Genomic DNA, 19,649 nt, shown 5'->3' with positions numbered 1-19,649 from the left:
ACGAATAGTGCTGATCGCAATTGCAGGTTTGTTACCAAATACAGTCATGTGCACATGACATTTCACTGCTGCCTACAGAAATTCTGACAAATTTTGTCTTAGTACAGCTGATGTTATCACCGCAGCTAGTGGTTGCATCCTTTGATGAGTAGTTTCTACAGTTTCATAGAGAACATCAGTGGAAACATAGTGCCATTTTCATGATTCATGTTAGATTAATTTCCAAAAGTTTTGAAGAACACTTTGACATTCATTCTTTTTTAGCATTTTAATAAAGGGACTCTGATATCAACATGAATCAGCCAAACTGACAAACCAAATCCTTGACAAGCATGCACTTTGTAACAATATCTTTGTTGCAGCCTGAATGTGTGTAATACAGTACATGTATACCACCAAATACAGGTTACACATATAATAACCTACAGTAAATTTTGGCAACTTTGCCTGACTTTAACCCTTTGAACGCTGTAATTTTTCCTGCCAAAAATTTTGATGCAACATTTTACTGATTTTATGAATTTTTATGTAATATTTTCATAATTTTGGACCAAATGGACATTACATTTCATTGGCTACATAATTTTATCAAAATTTTAGCAAAAAATTAGGAAAATATTGACTGGTGTACATATGATAAAGGTGACAAAATTTGACTTTGGCGCTCAAAGGGTTAATGAAATCTTGCACATTCTACTGAGAAATTAAAAAGAGGGAAAGGACATGTGATTTACTGTTGAGACGTTTAGCAATATTTATGCCCTTGATAACAAGTTTGAAAATAATGAGACCAAATATATGTGTGAAGCATTTAATAATTTAATGATTATAGATACTATCAGGAAATGAACATTTGTTATTTTTTAGAAAAGATGCTGTCATATCTTGTATTTTTCACAAGCACAACATCATACTTTTTCTCACTCATAATACAAGCATGGCAAATACTATTATCACAGAAACAAGGCACAGTGTATATTTGGGTATTCAATGCTCTGTGCTGCAGGGTTAATGCCTTCCTGTTCTATTTCTGAGACTATGGGTTCATGTCATTGAAAACAAAGACACATACTAAAATTGACAGATAAAAGGGATCAAAGTAAATGTCAAGCAATTGAGGAGTGTCTTCACAGTTCAATGGGTTTTCCCTTTTTTTCTGTCCATTTGTTTGTCTTTAAAGCCCAACAGGCTGGGCAGTGTTCTCTTTTTTTTTTGAGGGGGGGGGGGGGGTGCACATGATACATAAATACTCTGCATTCAAGGACACAACACAACCTGTAGCACTTGTGTGTACATGTATGGCATGCATTGTCATTGTTGACAATCTGTATGTATATTAATGTACTAGTCAATCATAACAATGCAACTCATGCGCATATACCTGGTTGTTGGGAAAGAACAGTTCAAAAAGGGCAGATGTATTTCAATATGCTAATAGTAGAACACGCAGAAAGTGTACTCAACAAATGAAACCAGCATGCTGAATTCAATTATCGAAAGTTATTGTTACTTCGGACTTTCAGTTTCACTCAACAATTTTCTTGTCCAAAACTTACCTTTTCAAGTTCAGTTTTTAAAGCCTCTTTTTCTTCGTCATCATTGACGAGGTCAGGGTTAGTGTACAGTGTTTCGTCTCCACCCCCTGCAGACGGCGATGACAGACTATCATAAAGAGGTTGAGACTCTGTGGGGCTGTCATACAATGGCTCCTCTGTATAGCAAAAAAAACAACAACACAAAAGCTTATAAACAAATCTGCATTACCTGAGTTCAGAACAGTTCCCTTAGGAAATAACAATACTGTTACAAGCACTGTAATACAAAGCTGACAGGATTTGTGGAAATATGTTTTTTTTTGTCTTTCCTCAAAAAATTCCCACCAAAAATGCAAAATACATGTATTAACAAAGTCTGCTTTATGTATAATAGGCTACTTGTTCAATGAATTCACAGGAGACAGCAATGAACATATTATATAAAACATAAAACATGCCTGAACCAGATTTCAAATCCTTTCTCTTGTCATGTGTTGTCCCTCTCTACTGAGTTTTGTACAAGTGATTTCCTTCTACATATACTGCTATGTGACATAACCATTGTCTGAGCAAGGAGAAAGTTTGAGTCGAACCATGATGAAAAATTTCACTCCTTGGGAAGGAAACTAGATTTTGAGACATTGACTCATGCCTTATTGAACAGGCGAGATAAAAAATCCATTTGGCATGCATCTTGTCTGTTCATTTTCTGCTGTTTATTTGCTGAAAAATTTGACAAGATATTCACCAACTGTTTTCCAATGATAATATGACTTCATTTTAATATGTGTGACATGTTATTGCACACCCTCTGAGGGATCCTCCCCTTACTTGATTGCTGATAAATGGCAATTAGCCGTCTAACTTTCAATAACAAGTCATATTTCAGTTCATAGGAAAATAAGTATTACAGGGTACTTGATATATGTAATTTGCAAATGCAAATTATGTGTAAAAGACACAAGGCACAATCACAGTTTACAGGCCTGGAGTGGAATTCATACTCAATAGAAAAAATACGCTCATAATCACTGGTTGAAAGTTTGGCTGTGAAGTTGAGTTTGAAATACATCTCAACTGAAAAGGAAACACAACACTTATGTGAGTTTAGAGGCAGCAAGACAGCACTGTATCATACTGGCTCTATTGTGTTCCTATACAAACGACACACTGTCACTGGGCGTCAACTGAGGAAAGTGCCAGCGTCACATAAACCTTCTGGTATACGGGCAATGACTTCTTAGACAAAGTAGTGAACAGAAGACAATTCCCAGGTAAGCAGTCACTTATTGAATACAAAACACAAACACAAAAAAAACAGCACTAAATCAAAATACAGTCTTAGGTTACACGGACAGGTACTGTTTAAAACCACTTTTGATAGCAGTTCTAAACTCTAGACTTGTATCAAAGAGTTCATTGTGTTGAAAAACCACTTTGTATCCTGGTCACATCTCTTTCCAAGCTTTGTCTAAAATGAACATTTTCATTTTCCAGAGTCAAGCAAAACCAAAATACTGTAAAAAACTTAGTGTTAGTATATTTCCAGTATGTACAATCACAACGGTTCAAATAATGATTAAATACAACATGGTGAAAAATCTCTGACGTGAATATTATTATTAATGCCCAGATTGTAGAGGAATTTTCAATTCATTTTGAAAATCATTTCAGAGACAGATTACCACATTTTGTACAATTTTCACAGCTTGCAATAATATTCTATGTATGATATTCGTCAGAGAACAAAAATAAAAGCAGAAATCAGCACATCAGATACACATACTGCTATTTCAAAGAATTTGGTCCATTATACTCGTATTTAAAGTCAGCACAGAAAAATTTGATGGCATGGAAATTCTAAAGCAGCTTGATGTTTTGCAATTGATACTCATAAAAAGACTGAAGTTGCAAGCAACTTTGAATGGTACAACTACAAAACAACATGTTTGTACACTATTGGCCTCTCATCTGTGACATATACCAGTAGTTAATATACTGTTTCAGAAAAACACTGACAAATCCTGCACTCTTAATTACTGAACAATTTCAATATAAAATATCAAAAAAAACCCAAACATTTGGAAATTTTTTATTAGTGTATGGTTGAGAAAAGCATGTATCATTAATTCATTCTGTATTCCCTAAGTAAGTAAAAAGTTGTCTACATCTGGTGCGGTTTGGAAGAAATCCCTTTAACTCTTTGAGTGCTGTAATTTTTCCCACCAAAATTTTAGTGCAACATTTTACCAATTTTTTTGAATTTTTCTGTACTTTTTTTGATAATTTTGGACCAAATGATCACCATATGTCATAACATATAGTTTTTTATCAAAATTTTGGCAAAATTCAGAAAAAATTTGATTGAAGTATATTGGCGACAAAAATTGACTTTGGCACTCAAAGGGTTAAAAATGAACAGAACTTTTTTCCACCATGATCAAAGTTCGCCTACTATTCTTGCTTACTGACCTTGTATGACTTGATAATGGCTTATGGCAATATAGTTCCTTGTACACATCATATAAATTATGATGTGTGTTAACCATACTTTAAACTGACATGTGTAAACAACACTCAGACACGATGCCCTGTCTTGTCATCGGAATTTCATAACACAGACTGTACCTTATTTTCACATTGAACAAAAATGTCCAGATAGAAATACTGAAAATAATATTTAAGATCACTTGGATGACAGAAACAATTTTCCCTTCTTGACAACATATAACAAAAGGCAATTTCTTTCATCTGACCTGAAGATTTGCTTTCTTTTTATAATACTAGTAAGTCTGGCAAACAGAGCTGACCCTAAAAGCTATCCTCCAATATAACAACATCTGTCTCTATATCCGGACAGCAAACACATAACAAGCTCTGTTTTAATTTAAATATTTCAAACCAAACTGATCGGGTAACATTAATAGTACAGTTGCCAAGAATTGAAAAACTTACTACCTTTCTTGGTTTCTGTTTCAGCAGAGTTCTGTATTAAGTGTAAATATTCAAGGTAACTCTCGGAGCTTGTCAACGTGGTTGTGAGTTCTAAATCCATATCTGTGTTGTACTCATCGTACTCATCGCTGAGCTCCACGCAGTTCACCTCACCGTCATCCGTCGATAATGAGGACAAGCTGACAACATCACTCCACGAAAAACCTGAGTCTTGGGATCTTTTCTCACGCATTGTAAATATCAACCACTCCTTATCAGAAATTCAACCACTGGTATCAGAGAAAGATTACAGGCAGCTCATGAAAGGCAGAAGTGGACGGACTGCAGACCACGAAAAGATAATGAACAGGCTCCAGCAGGCAAAAGAAATAAAAGAAATGGTAGTTCACCACGGACCGCCACACCAACTTTTAAAACTCAAAGCAAACTTTCAAGTTAGTTGGAAATTATTACAATGCATACCATTGTCTCCTTCCTGTTCACACCTGTGACCAAACCATTCCGGAAATGGGGGGGTAACAAGGCTAGTACAGGAGGGGTCACGCACAATGAGCTATATTTCAATGTATAATTAGCATAGGAACCAAGGTTTACATATTCTGCAATGGATCTCCCAGTAGGTAGAACTATGTAAAACACATGTAAAGCCACCTGCCAAATTATACAAAACTTTGGAAAATTAAGTCTGATTTAAAAAATATCACAATATTCACCTGAGTGAGCTGGCTCTTCACACATGAATGTCACATTGAAGGTTGACTAAAAATTAAGGCTTTCCCTAAAACTTCCCTTCACAATAATACTCCACGATTTAATTCCCAATTTCATGTCAAATTTCCGTAGGGTAGCCCTACTCCATGCAAGGACTTCAGCATCCTGTTTCTGTGTCGTAGAGTACACTAAATTACCGTCAGTGTACACTGATAGAAGTACACTAACTGCTCCAATGGTGACTAAGCGGCGGAATCAGGTGACGTCATGAGAAACCACACACAACCACCGATATTTACACAGAAAATTTGACCATAATTTAAGATAATCATCTGTACAATGACCTCAGCAAAACAACAGCAGGTAGACACCGGAAAGTGAGACAGCTGTATTTCAGTCTACAGTACGAAACTGAACATCTTTATGGTGTAAACATGTATCTGCCATTATACATATGTTGAAATTAAGTTTGAAATAAAAAAATAAACAAAATCAATGATATCAACCATGATACAAATTGGACTGGCTGTTAGCATAAATATACTTGTCAGAGATGTCAGTAGATTGGGTAAATGTCAAACATAGTTCTGTTTTTTTAAGATTAAAACACCGACAAGGAGAAAATTCTCCTTGTCTGTGATTAAAAATGATACCGGCATGCTAGCTTCACTGCCATCAAAGGAACCATTACACAGAAATCAATTACAATATCTTTGCAATCAAGACATGATGTTGGTATAGAAAACCATGCAGAAGAGGGGCGATGAGCTGGATATAGATTGACATTTTCTAGAAAGCAATTTGCAAAAAATCATTCCCTGGTACATTGATGTCAGTTGTTACCATGCAAGCAAATTTACAAGGCTTCTAGTACTAGTCCACAGGATAGACAATCTACATGTGCACTGTATTTACTCAGTTGCCGTGTAAGATAAATACATATAAGTGAACCTCACTATACAACATATAATGTGGAAAACCTCACTGAAACTGCTATACAAATATAAAACTAGGAAGAACTATTTAAAATCTCAGTTTTTACCCTGGAAAAAATATTGAAAATCTAACAAACACATAAAGTACTCCCATTACTGATTTTGACTGCAGTATAAAATTACTGAATACATAAAAGTTGAAAATTAAAACTTGATGAGATAAAGATTAAACATCTGTTTTTGTCACAATAAACTTGCCTATTATGAGTTTCTTGATGGTAGAATGTTGAACTTTGAAAAGCGTCTTCCTTTGTGCCATGTTACCACAATAACACACTTCAAATCCACCATAAAAAAGTACAAAAGCTATTCACAAAAGTCTCTGTAAAATTCTTCAATAACATACATGGTTGCCTCACACATTTCATCCAACTAGTTATGCGAAACAATCGTAGCAAGTAAAAGTGACGCCATCAAAATTCGTCATAAGGAGATTTCATTTGTAGTTAATTATTTGGTTTGCGACTGATATAGCTACATTTCATAGCATGTTTATACGGTTGTAAATCGTAAATCTGGACATGCCTATGATATGACAAGCTGAAAATATACCTTCATATCAACTGGCTTCTGGGCATGATTGCCAATGGTTGTACATGGTATGATAATATCAATCATTATATTCACATATGTGATTTCACAGACATGAACCAATCTCAGTTGCAGTAGCAGCTGTATTCATACATGTCATGTGTCACATTCTAAAATAAAATCAAGCCATGAACTGGTGTGGTATAAAAAAAATTCTACATACAGAACTGATCTAAAGTTAGTCACCGGTAAAATTTCTGAGAAAACTTCACAAAAATATACTGATTGCCATACTGTAAACCTGTACACTGTTCACTACTATTGAACTTTGGACCATGTCACAAATCATTTTTCTCCAGAAATCTGTTCGAAACTAAATTTTTCACCCACAGCATACCAAAATCACAATTCCTCTGCCAACTTGAGAACATGAAAGAGAAAAAAAAGTTCTAACCTTCCGGATAATAGGATTTATTCCAAAAGGTGTTCATGGTGGCTGAGGAAACTGGTGAGCTTTACGTGGCCATGTTGTGGAGTGACACAGGGGACTTCAGCAATCAGGCTCCAACCTCTCTATGTCAACAATGCCACATACAGTGATCAGCTACACCTACATATTGACCTATGATGTCATTGATTAACTCTACCGTACAACCTTTATTATCTGCTCTCACACAAAAAGAGCTCTGTTTTCCATGCCGGACACCCACATAAACACCTATTGTGTACATTCACTGATATGAAAATCTTTTCTGCTTCAGAGCGCCAGTTTTAGAGTTTTAATACCTTTAACTGTAAAACCCCTATTGTTTGATGCCTTTCACTGTAAAACACCTATTGCTTGATGCTGTCTATCAATCAGATGATTGAAATTTTAAATTGAGCCCAGTCTTATCAAGAATATAAAGATTATGAAGATTGAAATGATGAAAAGACGGGAAACTCTCAGTGCAGTGTGCCATTATGAATATTACCATACTTAATCATGTTACCTTTGTCACATGAAATATTCACTGTAATTTGTGAATGCATAGTGATGTTTAAGTTGTCATGTTTTACAGAACCGACAAAGGCAAAATGTACAATACAGAAATCAATCCTGTTTGATAGAGGGCAGACTATCTCTACAACCTATCAGTATGAGTAATTTGTAAAATCAGGTTGCCAATGATAACTTTACCTGCTCTTGTAAAAAAAACATGTCAATTCTTCCAGTTTGAAGTTGTAGAAATTAAAGGTTTTTGTGATTTTAGAGAACCATGGTATGGTGCATATTTGTGATGTTGACTTTATTATCACCTGCTGACAGGAGAGCACACAAAACAAGGCAACAGTAAAGATGTAGGCATAATATTTCGTCACAGAAATAAAATAATAAACTGAAATGACTGACAAAAAAAAACTTGGGATAACATATGGATTTGTGCATTATTTTTCTCTAACAAATAATTAGACTACTTTCAAATTAATAGAGTTGGGGAACTCATCAAAAAGCTTTCCTGTGGATGTAAGAAAGTTCCATTGTAATTATTACTCTATAAGGTCACATCTAAAGAAATCAAAAGACCCAGTGAATGAACAGGGCACATAACCAGTACTACTATATGATATTGCTTGCCGACATTTGTGAGTCAAACTTCAATATGGAAGCTGCCTCGTTTACTTTATCTAATTGAATCCCTTGCCTATGTACACATAAATGCTTTTAGAATTTTACATTCTGAAATGTCATGGGGACGTTATAATTTTACTCATGAAAAGCAATTCCTGTATTGTCGAGTACGTTGCTTGTTAGATATTGGGCAATGTCAAATTATGTTTAATATTGATTGTGTTTGCAGACCAAGTGACGCGAGTGCATCCGTGTTTGTGTCACATGTGTGGGATGACAGCATGATTTCCAGTCCATAATTTAACAACTTGGTTGATGGACATTTTATTCAGAAATCTTCTCAGGATAACTAATGGGTGACCTTATGCTAACCTTGTGCTGGATATTATATAACTTTGCTGTATGTTGGAACAAGCTACATGTAGTTTACTGTTGTACACATGTTAGATGAAAATCCATTACAAAATTAAAAGATTTTCATCATCGAATGGCCCATAGATATATTTAAAATCACTTTTATACGGTTTATCTATTTCTCATGTATTTCCCATGTGAAATATGTAATTTGAACATCAAGTTGAAAATAGTTCCGGTTCACTTTCAGACAAATGATGACTATGCGGCCCGCGACATCATCAACGAGTTACCATTGAATTGTATGGAGTGCACATCGTTGGATATATTAGGCATATAATAGTTGAGAATTGGCACCATTACTGTAATTGTCACCACAAAATAGCTTTTACACTAATTTTACAGCAAAAAACAACAACACTCTGGTCCTTGATCTGCACATCAACAACTATTTCAAATTCAATTGAGAAAAGATTGGTTGTATCATAGTCCCTCCACCCACCCAGGGACTGTGGTTGTATGCATGCAATATTGGTTGCATAAATGTTTGACACATGAATAATTGTCATTGAAATATGGACTTAATTATTATTGTAAGTGTGTATTGTGGAATTTAGGATGATTGAACAACCTTGCAAACACTCATATGTCCAGGTAATTGTATCATGGCTACAAAGATGATACTTAATTGAGAAATGCGAAGAATGATGACAAACACTTCACAACAGAAAGATGATTAAATTAGATATATCAAGTCTCTATAAAATAGATTCAATATAACAGCCATAAGTATTGTACTCATACTGCATTCATTGCATTCCAGGATGTCTCATTCTCCACAACATACAATATGTGATGTAGAGCTTTGGGGCAATCCCATGGGTAACACAACTGCAATTAAGTAGTCTGTCTGTGTTATTGCACCACACAGCTACCTTTGTGTGGCAATTCACCATGCTATGATACCTATTCCAGCACTATACCATTTTCTAATGGCAATACAATGGAATGAACTCACTGAGCATTTTATACAGACTTTTTGATTACAAGCCTATCTTATGCTGAATAACTTCCCCTGACATGACATTGTTTACATTCGTGCCTCTGCATCACATCCGAAGTTTATACAGATGCAATGTAAATATTACAGTGAAAGTAAGGACCTTCCATATGGTCTTATCTGTTATGAGTGTGCTAAATATTTTAGTAAGTGGCCAACATTGTAAAATTGCATTATGCAATATGGTTACACAATATCACAGAGCCATTTCTGGATTTAATTTGAGGACGTGAAACATTTTGTATCATTTTCTTGAGTGTGACAGTGGGAAAAATACTAAAATCATATTTTGCTGTCACCACAAAACTACAAAGCTGTACACTCCAGGCACTTTATTACCTGCATCCCAATTGAAACATGCCCACTGCTTCTAAACTTTAGGTTTATTACATTTCTGACACTGATAAATGTACCATGCACTCAACACAGGTGATTAAATCCTAGATGACTAATGCATAATTGCACATGGCAATTAATTTATCATACTATCATGTGATTTTCAGTTTGCAATAACGACATGTACAAGACTTTCAAAAGGCTGTATATGTTTGCTTCCTGGGTGAGTCTCTTGTTTTGCTTGAAAAGATACTTTATTGTCAATTGTACAGTATGCCTGCTACTGGTTTACAAGGTTTGATTGCATTTGGCAATACAGCACTACAGTAGGTACATTCCTGGAGTTGAACCTGGGACTTTGTGGTTGACTTTGGACGCAAATAAAACACGATAGTAAAGAATTCCCACCTTGCCATTTTCAGGTCTATCAATCTAGTTGAAGACAGCTTATAATAAATGCGAAGTCACAGTGTAACATGTTCTTGACCATTTGGCATTTGCTATTGAGTATATGCCTGTATGTATGTATGTATGTGTTTTTGTCTGTGTGTGAGTGTGTGTATGATATGTATGGATGGATGTATGAATGGATGTATGTATGTATGAATGGATGGATGTGTGTGCATGGGTGTGTGTATGCATGTCAGTTACCTGACAGGTGTTGTGGTGTTTATGTTTGTGGTGTTGGTGAACAATATCTGGAAATGTGTTGCTTTCATATATAAACTGTTATGGCAAATAATGCAAGTTACGCAAATGAAAAAAAATTTACAGGTATTTTACTGTAAATATTTACAGGCATTTTACTTAAACAGGAACCTATAAAACAGAGATGTCAAATTCACACATCAAGCTGTATTTTGTCTTGTAATGCAAATATCACTGGGGAGGCCGTATTACATTTGTAGTAATTTGCGGTATCACCTCATACCGGGATGTGTATCAGCATAACAGATGATAGCAATCTGGTTCCCTTGGTCAGAAGTCTGCATTCACAGCAGCTGATAATTGAATGTAATGGAAGATGACATGGAGAGATACCCGAACATGACAATTGCTTCCACAAAGTACACAGTGATACTGATACAGCGTTTACCTTTCCTATCACACAGAATGTAAAGGTTGTTCATCTCCATCATGGAATGAAATCTTCCAAGGGTTATATCTACTTATATCATATACGCAGGACTGGTACAATTACTAGCTCTATCTGACTGCCGAAACCAATCAGCTACAGTAGCAGATAAAATTCTACGTATCTAGTTACTTGAATTCAATTAAATGTTGAGGACTAAGGAAAATCAATGTTTAGACCTTCTTGAGATCATTTAGCATGTTACTATGACATCACTATACATGGAAGTTTGAAATTTAGTATTCACCATTTAACCAATATTCACCTGATGAAACCATTGCAAACTGGTGGTAAAATTTAAAATGGCAAAACTCCAATTCCAGAGAGATAACAAATAGACTTTGTAACACACACTGCATATCATTCATGAGAGGGAGAAAGTTAAAATGCCATGTTAAAAGAAGTTGGTACCTGAATTCACTTGTCAACTTGCAGTCTACCCATATATTAGCTGAATTGACAAGCTGAATACCACACATGTGTACCTCAAAATGCTTTTGGGAAGAGGAATGGGAAAATGTAATAGACTTAAAAAACCAAAACTGTGAAAAACATCATCAACAATTACAGCTACTGATCCTTTGAAAAGGTGAAAGAAATGTAAAATCCAATATTAAAATGTGTTTTACTGATACTTGCAGTTCTGCAACAGCGGTACTGAGAATATTCAATATGCAGGAACAGTGCTGAGCACTACCAGTAACAGGAGGAACATTTATCGATAACTACCTTTGATTTGTACTCTGATACAACTACTTCAAATGCATGCAAGATTGTTGTACCTTTAAACAGAATACCTGGTTGACCTAGGTGCCTCTATACTTTGCAAGGACTGCTATTATGTATAATAGCTTTGTTCTCTAATGTAAATCAGAAATGGGGGTTAAAGAGGGTTAATGTTGCTGGAATGCAACAACCGTTAATGGTCAACAAACAGCAGTGGCTGGGGTCAGGCAGAAAAAAATCCTTAAAGTTTACACACGTCTCTGAGAGACTACATGTATGGTATACCACATTCGTACAACTCAAAAGTCCATTCTTTACATTCTTTATTGTACAATACTCACAGCCTCAAATGTTTGATGTATTCTATGACTTTTATATAAATAATAAAACTTGTTTTCTTATACTATATTGCATACTGTACCTCCAGCTAGCCATCTTTCATTCACAATTTCATTCCCAGTATTCACTCTCTCTGTGTTACAGAAAGCTTTCCTCTTAGCTATACATGTACTTTTGCCTGCCCTGTACATCATTTTCTATAAACTGTAGTTCTTTCTCCCTGGCAGCGGTTGAATTTTAATTTAGTTAACATCGATTCACAGACCCACTGTCAATCTAACATACTGCATATTGCGAAATTCTTTTTTTAGAAGCTGTTCATTTTCAATCAACACACTGATGATTATTACTGTAGTATGTGCCTTAAAACCGAAAGACATACTTTTTCTCAAAGTCAAACTTTCTTCCATGAAACTTTCAACCATACATTCAAATATAACTAGGGTCCACTGTGCAAATTTTTTTTTCTGGAGAAACAAATTATCTAACATTTACTGATATTTAAAATTTAAAATGGCCGCCACGCCTGTGTTCATCAGTGGTGCGAAGAAATTTTTGCATTTTTACAAAATTGAGACTGAAAATTTTACTTATGTCAAGAGCTGCAAAATGAGCTCCCACTAGCAATAGACAAGAAAAGTACTGTATAAAAATTTGAGGTGCAGTCTACACTAAAAGGAAGACGTACTACCAGGCACAAATTTCAAACAATATCTACACTGTTGCATTCAATCTTTCCTCGAATATACATTGTCTTTATAATTTCATATTGTCTATATACAATACATTATGACAAATTTGAAGCAAACATCAGCAGTCTTTATGAGTATGTAAATCATCCATATTTACAAATACTTGCTATCTCAAAATGAAGATTTGCAAGTATCCATGGTAATCTGGCTATCCAGGAATGGTAAACAGGCACTACAGACCATACATTCTTTATGTATGGCAACATTTTACATGAACATCGACAATGAACTTGTGGAAAGTACACAACATATGAAAGTAATATTTTTATTGAAAAAATACAGCATCAACTTAATGGTCTGGTGGTTGCCTTGGTAACAATAAACCCAAACTTTTAAAGATACTGTCACATGCAAAAAATGACTAGCATTTTAACCCTTATCTGTCAAAATGATACATCACCATCAAGTTGAGACGGTAACAACCATTGAGGCATAACATGTCCCATGTGTTGAATTTTAACAAAAACTTGAATATATGAAGGTCCTGAATATCTAGATATTGTACATAGAATGCCTAGTTGGTGAAAATACATATAGATTTGGCTTAATACCGCCTTTTACTGACTTAGCACATATGGAAGAAATACTGTCTGGCAGGATTAGAGTTAATCTCCCCAAAATAATTTCCCCTTTTTAAAAGCCTGTGTGTAGCTAATGCTGAATATAATAATCATTATCTAATCCTATCTTCATCGGATTTGATAAACACTTCATCCATTCCCAATTTCCCCTGACAATTTTGAACAATAAAAACACAACGGCATCCTGAAATTGGCAATTGTCGCGTCTTACAATCCTCTTCAATCTTGTACCAGGCATTCAAGACATATACCGGTTATCAGTGACAATTCATATATGCCATTGGAAATGAACTAGCATCCTAGCAACATGGCATTACACAGATTAACATACCGATATTATGTTACATAAAATGTCAGTTTGCCATATGAAACAAAATTTGCAAGTTTAAATGCCCAGAGAGGGGAAAATGATAACAGTTCACTGTTTTGTTATGAGAAAATACTCTATTACAAAGTTTTATAAATTTCATTACAATATGGATTTTAATACATACATATTGATGGAAAAATTTGCAAACCTGCCATCTTGTAGTAATTTTTCCAGCAACAGATCTAACTACATTTGCTATTGCATTTCATATTTATAATCATAACTATATGAACAGAAAAAAACTGTGAAGTTTGCCTATACAACTGATCATAAGGAGTGCAATTTTCATTCCAATTGATGTTGTCTGTGTTCATAATGTTGCTGAAGATTCCAGATCAATGTCAAAATGAATTTCAGATAAGGAACTATCATATTAACTTGTTAGTAATCCTTGTCTCACACGCGTCACTTCAATTCAATTTTCCTTGAAGGACAGCTTGGTAGTTCTTGTTTGTTGTTGAAGCGACAGTATAGTGGAAAGTTGTATGACATACTGCATCACCTCTTCAATGCTTGTTGACTAAAGCTTTTCTGTGACCAAATTTGTTGACCACTGTACACCACTCTCTATAAGAAGAGTTCAATTATTAAGCTGCCAAATGCCATCAGCGAAATCTTATATTCCTCATAAAGTCTTCACCAGGGTCTTTATTAAATGACTACTCAGGATGTTACCATGGAAACCAATCAACCTATGACCCTCACTCCATCACTTTATACATGGATGCGACGCAGAGCTGGCAATTGAATTTCCAGAAGCTCTTGCGTCACAGCATCATTTATGTACCATCACCATGGTAGACATCTCCAGAATGTTTACTTGTGTGTTCAGTTACTGGGCCAAATCCTAGATTCATAGTATTTTCTCTACATGTATATATATCTATCAACTCTGTTGACAATTCAAGCACAGCTAAAGCCTTCCAAATGATATTCTATGGTTTCAAGAGCAAGACGTGTTTTCAGCTGTATGTTGCTGGCCTGTTATCTAAGCTACAACCATTAAATCTGGCACATCTTAAAATATGTTAACAAAATCAAAAGGGAATTTTTGACAATTCAATATTTATTGTCTGACAACGCTGTAAAAAAAAAATTGCCGTCTCTGTTAATTTCTCTGTTTTGTTTTGTTCTGTTTTGAATTTTCTTGTATTTTTTTATGACTGTTTTATTCTGCGTTTGTCTTTTCTGTTTTTTAATTTTGTATGTGTAACTTGTTACATGTGTGTTTTTGTGGAGGGTTGCTTTTGTATCTATAGGTGTTAGTCACCTGTGCGACTCATCCTGACTTTATGTCAAAGCTGAATAAATAAATAAAAAATAAAAACATCTTTCATTCTCTTGGTATATTTGCACCCATACTGCAAGGGAAGGATGATACAACACTGAACAAACCAAGTCTGCTAAAGCTTCTCCATTACTAGGTGACAACACTTCAATTCATCAATCATTTCCATGTTACTGTAATTTGACAGGTAGTGAGGAACTCTCATCACTGAATGACATTTTTATGAATATTTATAAACATAAAGTTATAGGGTTTGCATGTTGAATCATTCATATTTGGGGAATAGTGGTACATGTAGTTACAGCTCAAAGAACTACACAATTTGGAAAGTTAAAATATTTGTCCCTGAAGCACATTTTTCCTCTTCCACTGAGTGCATATTCCTCTGCATGGTTGTGGAAGATGTGAGTACCAAGTACATAAAGAATATCACAATCTGCAGAAGTAAAGATTTCTTAACTTTCTATCTGAAGTCAGGAACACGACAACGTTTTACTTTTGTCGATACGCTTGCGTCAGCGGGCATTTTGTATTTCACTCACATCACAAACAGCTGTTACGTGTTTGGCTGATGTGATTTAAAAGATCAATTCTTCGCTATCAGGTGATTGTCATGTGACGTTGGTCACACTCGTCATAGTCACATGAAAACTGGTAATCAAAGCATAAAGATATTAAAATACACTATACATATTAATAATATCCTCAGTGCCCTTGAATTGTCCACTGTTATTATCTATAATTGTGAATGTTGAAAAAATTGTTATTGAAAAGTGTGACAATGCGTGTCAGAGGGCACTGCAACAAACCTGGATGTTTTCGTTATGCTGCAATTATCACAATTACTCTACATTTCTTGCTGTTGAATATCAGTAGGAAATTGACTCCAAAAAATTTGCCATTGGCAGCACCCTACCTTCAGTTCAATATCAAAACACTTCATATTCTCCTGTGTGGACGCAGCTGTTTCACTGACACAATGGTAAAACAAAGAATAGTTCTATATCTGTATCACTTTTTATGATACTTGCACTGCATTTTGTTAACATCAGCACACACTGAATATAGTCACGGTACAAAATTATTGATACATTGAAGAATGTCGTACGTTGTATCTCTTTGAGATATTTGGGTAAAGATCTACATGGAGTAATTTGTAATGTTCTTTCCACAGACTCATACATGATGCCTGTTCCGACACAACTGTGACCCCACTTTAAGGCAAATTAGATTAACCCTTTCAGGCCTCAACCCCTATATATAGGGGTAGCTCTGGTAAGTTACCAGAAAGTCAGGCCTGAAAGGGTTAATCCCAATGTGCAGTAATTACACACATGACTCTATGTATTAATAAATGCATCAATATTCCAACAGATTAAGTTTAAATATATGTTAATTTTGTTCGGGGTATATTATCTCAGATTAAATCCTTGGATTAGTGAGGTTTAACCAACGAGTTATATATATAGTTAATTACATTGCCAATCCAGAATTGCAGTACCACCAGGAAAAAAGCTATGCTCTCAAAATAATAGTATTAACCTCACAACCTAAACTCTCCTGACAGGAAACTTTGAATTTATTGCAAGTGACCGACAATTTGTTATTATGTAGCAAATGAGATAAAACCACCAAAATTTATACGTGGGAAATAAATAACTTATGGACGATACAATTTGATGGATTTCAAAGTAGGAAATTGTTGGAATATATGGTGATTAGTCTCAATGTTTTATGTGTTAAAAATGGCAGTAAAATATCAAGAGTTCATCGTTGCATACTGCAAAATTGAATTTTCTGCATGGCTTAAAATTTGTCAAAATAGACTCTAACCTGATTAGATAAGTACATTTACAATCTGCAAAACATTGTGCTAGATGTTGTAGTGATGTGTTGACAAAAATGCTGAATGTCGGTAGTGATAGTAAACAAGCCGGAATAACAAGACATACAAGTAGTTGTCAAATTTAATTGATTTTTAGCAATGGACAGAGTGAGTACATCACATGGTGCATCAAAACTTCAGGTGTGACTATGAAAATATCTATTCTCATTTTGCCACTGTCTATTTAATTGACAATATTGGAACCTCATGATAAAGCCGACTATTTGTGTGATCACTGGGAGAAAAGTGATGAATTTCAAATTCAGATATTGCTTAATCAATTAAATTTGACAACTACTTGTATGTCTTGTCATTCTGGCTTGATTATAATTACTATCACTGCCCTCATCCCATAGAAAATTACATGGAAGCGAGATGACAAGGGAAAGGTCTGAGTTTTTTATCAGCTGAGGCAGGTGTGTGCTATGTTGGTATTATATTCAGATAATATTTGTAAAAGTCATGTGATCAACATTACCAGGTCTTGCTGGAGATACTTAAGTGTGCTTAAGCTATACTGAAGCTAGGATTTCCTGTTTTAATAGACAAAAGCCTTTTACCAACAAAACTTCACATTATTAAATGGTTAACAGAGGAGAGTCAAGGATTATAAATTTGGCAAATTGGAAGTATCAAATAAAATATCTACCAAGGGACTTTGAGGCCCTGCAAATCTTAAAACTGACGTCAAAACCAACTGAGAATGATGGCATTCCATCAACTCATAAATTATCCAAATTAATCACTCTGTCAACAAAAGCTGACATCAGCTGAATTGAAACTTCTACTATCTGTAACTTTTGATGCATTGGCAAGTTTTGTTTTTCATTTTGTTTTCTGTGTCAAATAACGTCTTTCCTGTTTTGCTCTTACAATTGTGTTCAAATGCCTAATATGTTTCGCATGTCAATACTCACAAGGCCATATCATAGCGTCTGCCACAAGTTTTTGTTGATAAATGATTTTTAAATTTTCTTGGCTAGAATTCACTTGTCAAAATAACACTTCAGGGTGTAGATAACATGGTGTGTTGGTATAGAACTTTTACCATTACATGCTACCAGTATTACATAATTTAAGGATAAGAAAATCTTATATCATTTAATGAATAAAATTAACAAAAATATTATCAAAAGTTTCTGCCATACCACATGTCAAGATCATGATTTATGTCATAATGAAAAGTATGCTTTGCCAACTGACTTCACACAAACGTCACAAAATTGACAGCAATGGCCCACTGACTTTTCTTACATGTGTAATTTTGATATAATATTTCAATGCATTGTTCAGTTGTACCAGACTGGAGATTCTGAGACAGCTGTTCCACTCTGTTTCTGCTCCCGATTGAAACTGATAAAAAGGATGGGAAAATTTACAGAATTTAACAGATATCTTGATGCAAGCACAATACAGAAATCCCTGCAACCTCCATTGACAACAGACTTGATTTGGCCAATTCTTACAATTTAACGCATATTCACTACTGCAACTGCATCTTGAGATTACCATGGTAATAACAGTAATATCATGTTACCATGGTAACATGGTATTACTGTTCAGGAAATGCTAACTTAAATATAAGTACACATGTAGCTCTAGGTAATTGTCCCAGGCACCCACAATATTAATTGAGGCAGAGAGCAATATACGGACTGTGTGAACATAACCAAGGGAATTTGTATAGAAACACCAATTGTTTCCCATTATCCAGTGTGACCACACATTTTTTACAAGTTTACCGCCTTTTACTATTCAAAAAGATAAGACAAGTCTCTGGTGACAGTTTCCTCTAAATTCTGATCCAAATGTACTGATACTTTCATATGCACAAGAGATTTCCCACTGTTTTGGCAGTTTTCCCTCCAGATTTCATGGCTTCAATTACGACTGAAGAAAACGAGTGATGCACGAACTCCTGAAGAGACCATTAGTGGCTGAGAAGTCATAGCGTCCCCATGATATCATGGCAATGTACAGTCCAATTAATTATTTGTGACGAATATCTGTCTTTTTTTATCTGAATGGAATCAGAGATAATACCTGTAACCATTTTAATAGGATTGCCATGTCTGATTTCTACTCAGGGGAGGACTAGGACAGCGATGATAGAATACAAGCTACATGCACTTTCCGTTGTCCACCCACAACATTATATCTCTGAACAAAACTTGCATTTTTCATGATTTCAGTATATACTTACTACCTGGAACACTTGACAGGGTCTCCATTATTTTGAAACTTTAATAAAGAAGACATGTGTTGCTGCATATTTACATCTTGGTTAAGTACAGCAATTTGTCACTTCAGGAAAACTCTACAATTACATGGAATGGGTATTCACAATATGCAAGGAGAGCAAATGATCAGAAATTCTGTGATGACAAGTTTTGTAGTTTCAAATTACACTACAATCAGAAGTTGTTTTTCACATGTTAGGAAAAACAGCAGCGGTAACTTTTGATGATTTCTTCACTTTTTGGT

General features: G+C 35.0%; 1 protein-coding gene across 10 annotated transcripts in view; it reads right to left on the bottom strand.

Moving 5' to 3' along the window:
- Nucleotides 1-19,649, bottom strand: part of LOC139115268 (tumor protein D54-like) — a 34,337-nt gene that overhangs the window by 11,487 nt on the left and 3,201 nt on the right. For 3 of the 10 annotated variants that reach the window (XM_070677272.1, XM_070677273.1, XM_070677275.1), the window contains exon 2: nucleotides 1,557-1,711. In XM_070677272.1, coding sequence (XP_070533373.1) covers nucleotides 1,557-1,711 — 155 coding nt within the window. Of the gene's footprint in view, nucleotides 1-1,556; nucleotides 1,712-4,490; nucleotides 4,976-7,181; nucleotides 7,337-19,649 lie in introns of those variants that run through there. The other 7 variants (XM_070677274.1, XM_070677276.1, XM_070677268.1 and 4 more) reach the window with 6 other exon arrangements.

Source organism: Ptychodera flava, chromosome 17 (assembly GCF_041260155.1).
Source record: "Ptychodera flava strain L36383 chromosome 17, AS_Pfla_20210202, whole genome shotgun sequence".
In the NCBI taxonomy this organism is placed as follows: Eukaryota; Metazoa; Hemichordata; class Enteropneusta; family Ptychoderidae; genus Ptychodera; species Ptychodera flava.
Note: the sequence above shows the minus strand (reverse complement) of the source record. Positions and strands in the feature narration are given on the sequence as shown.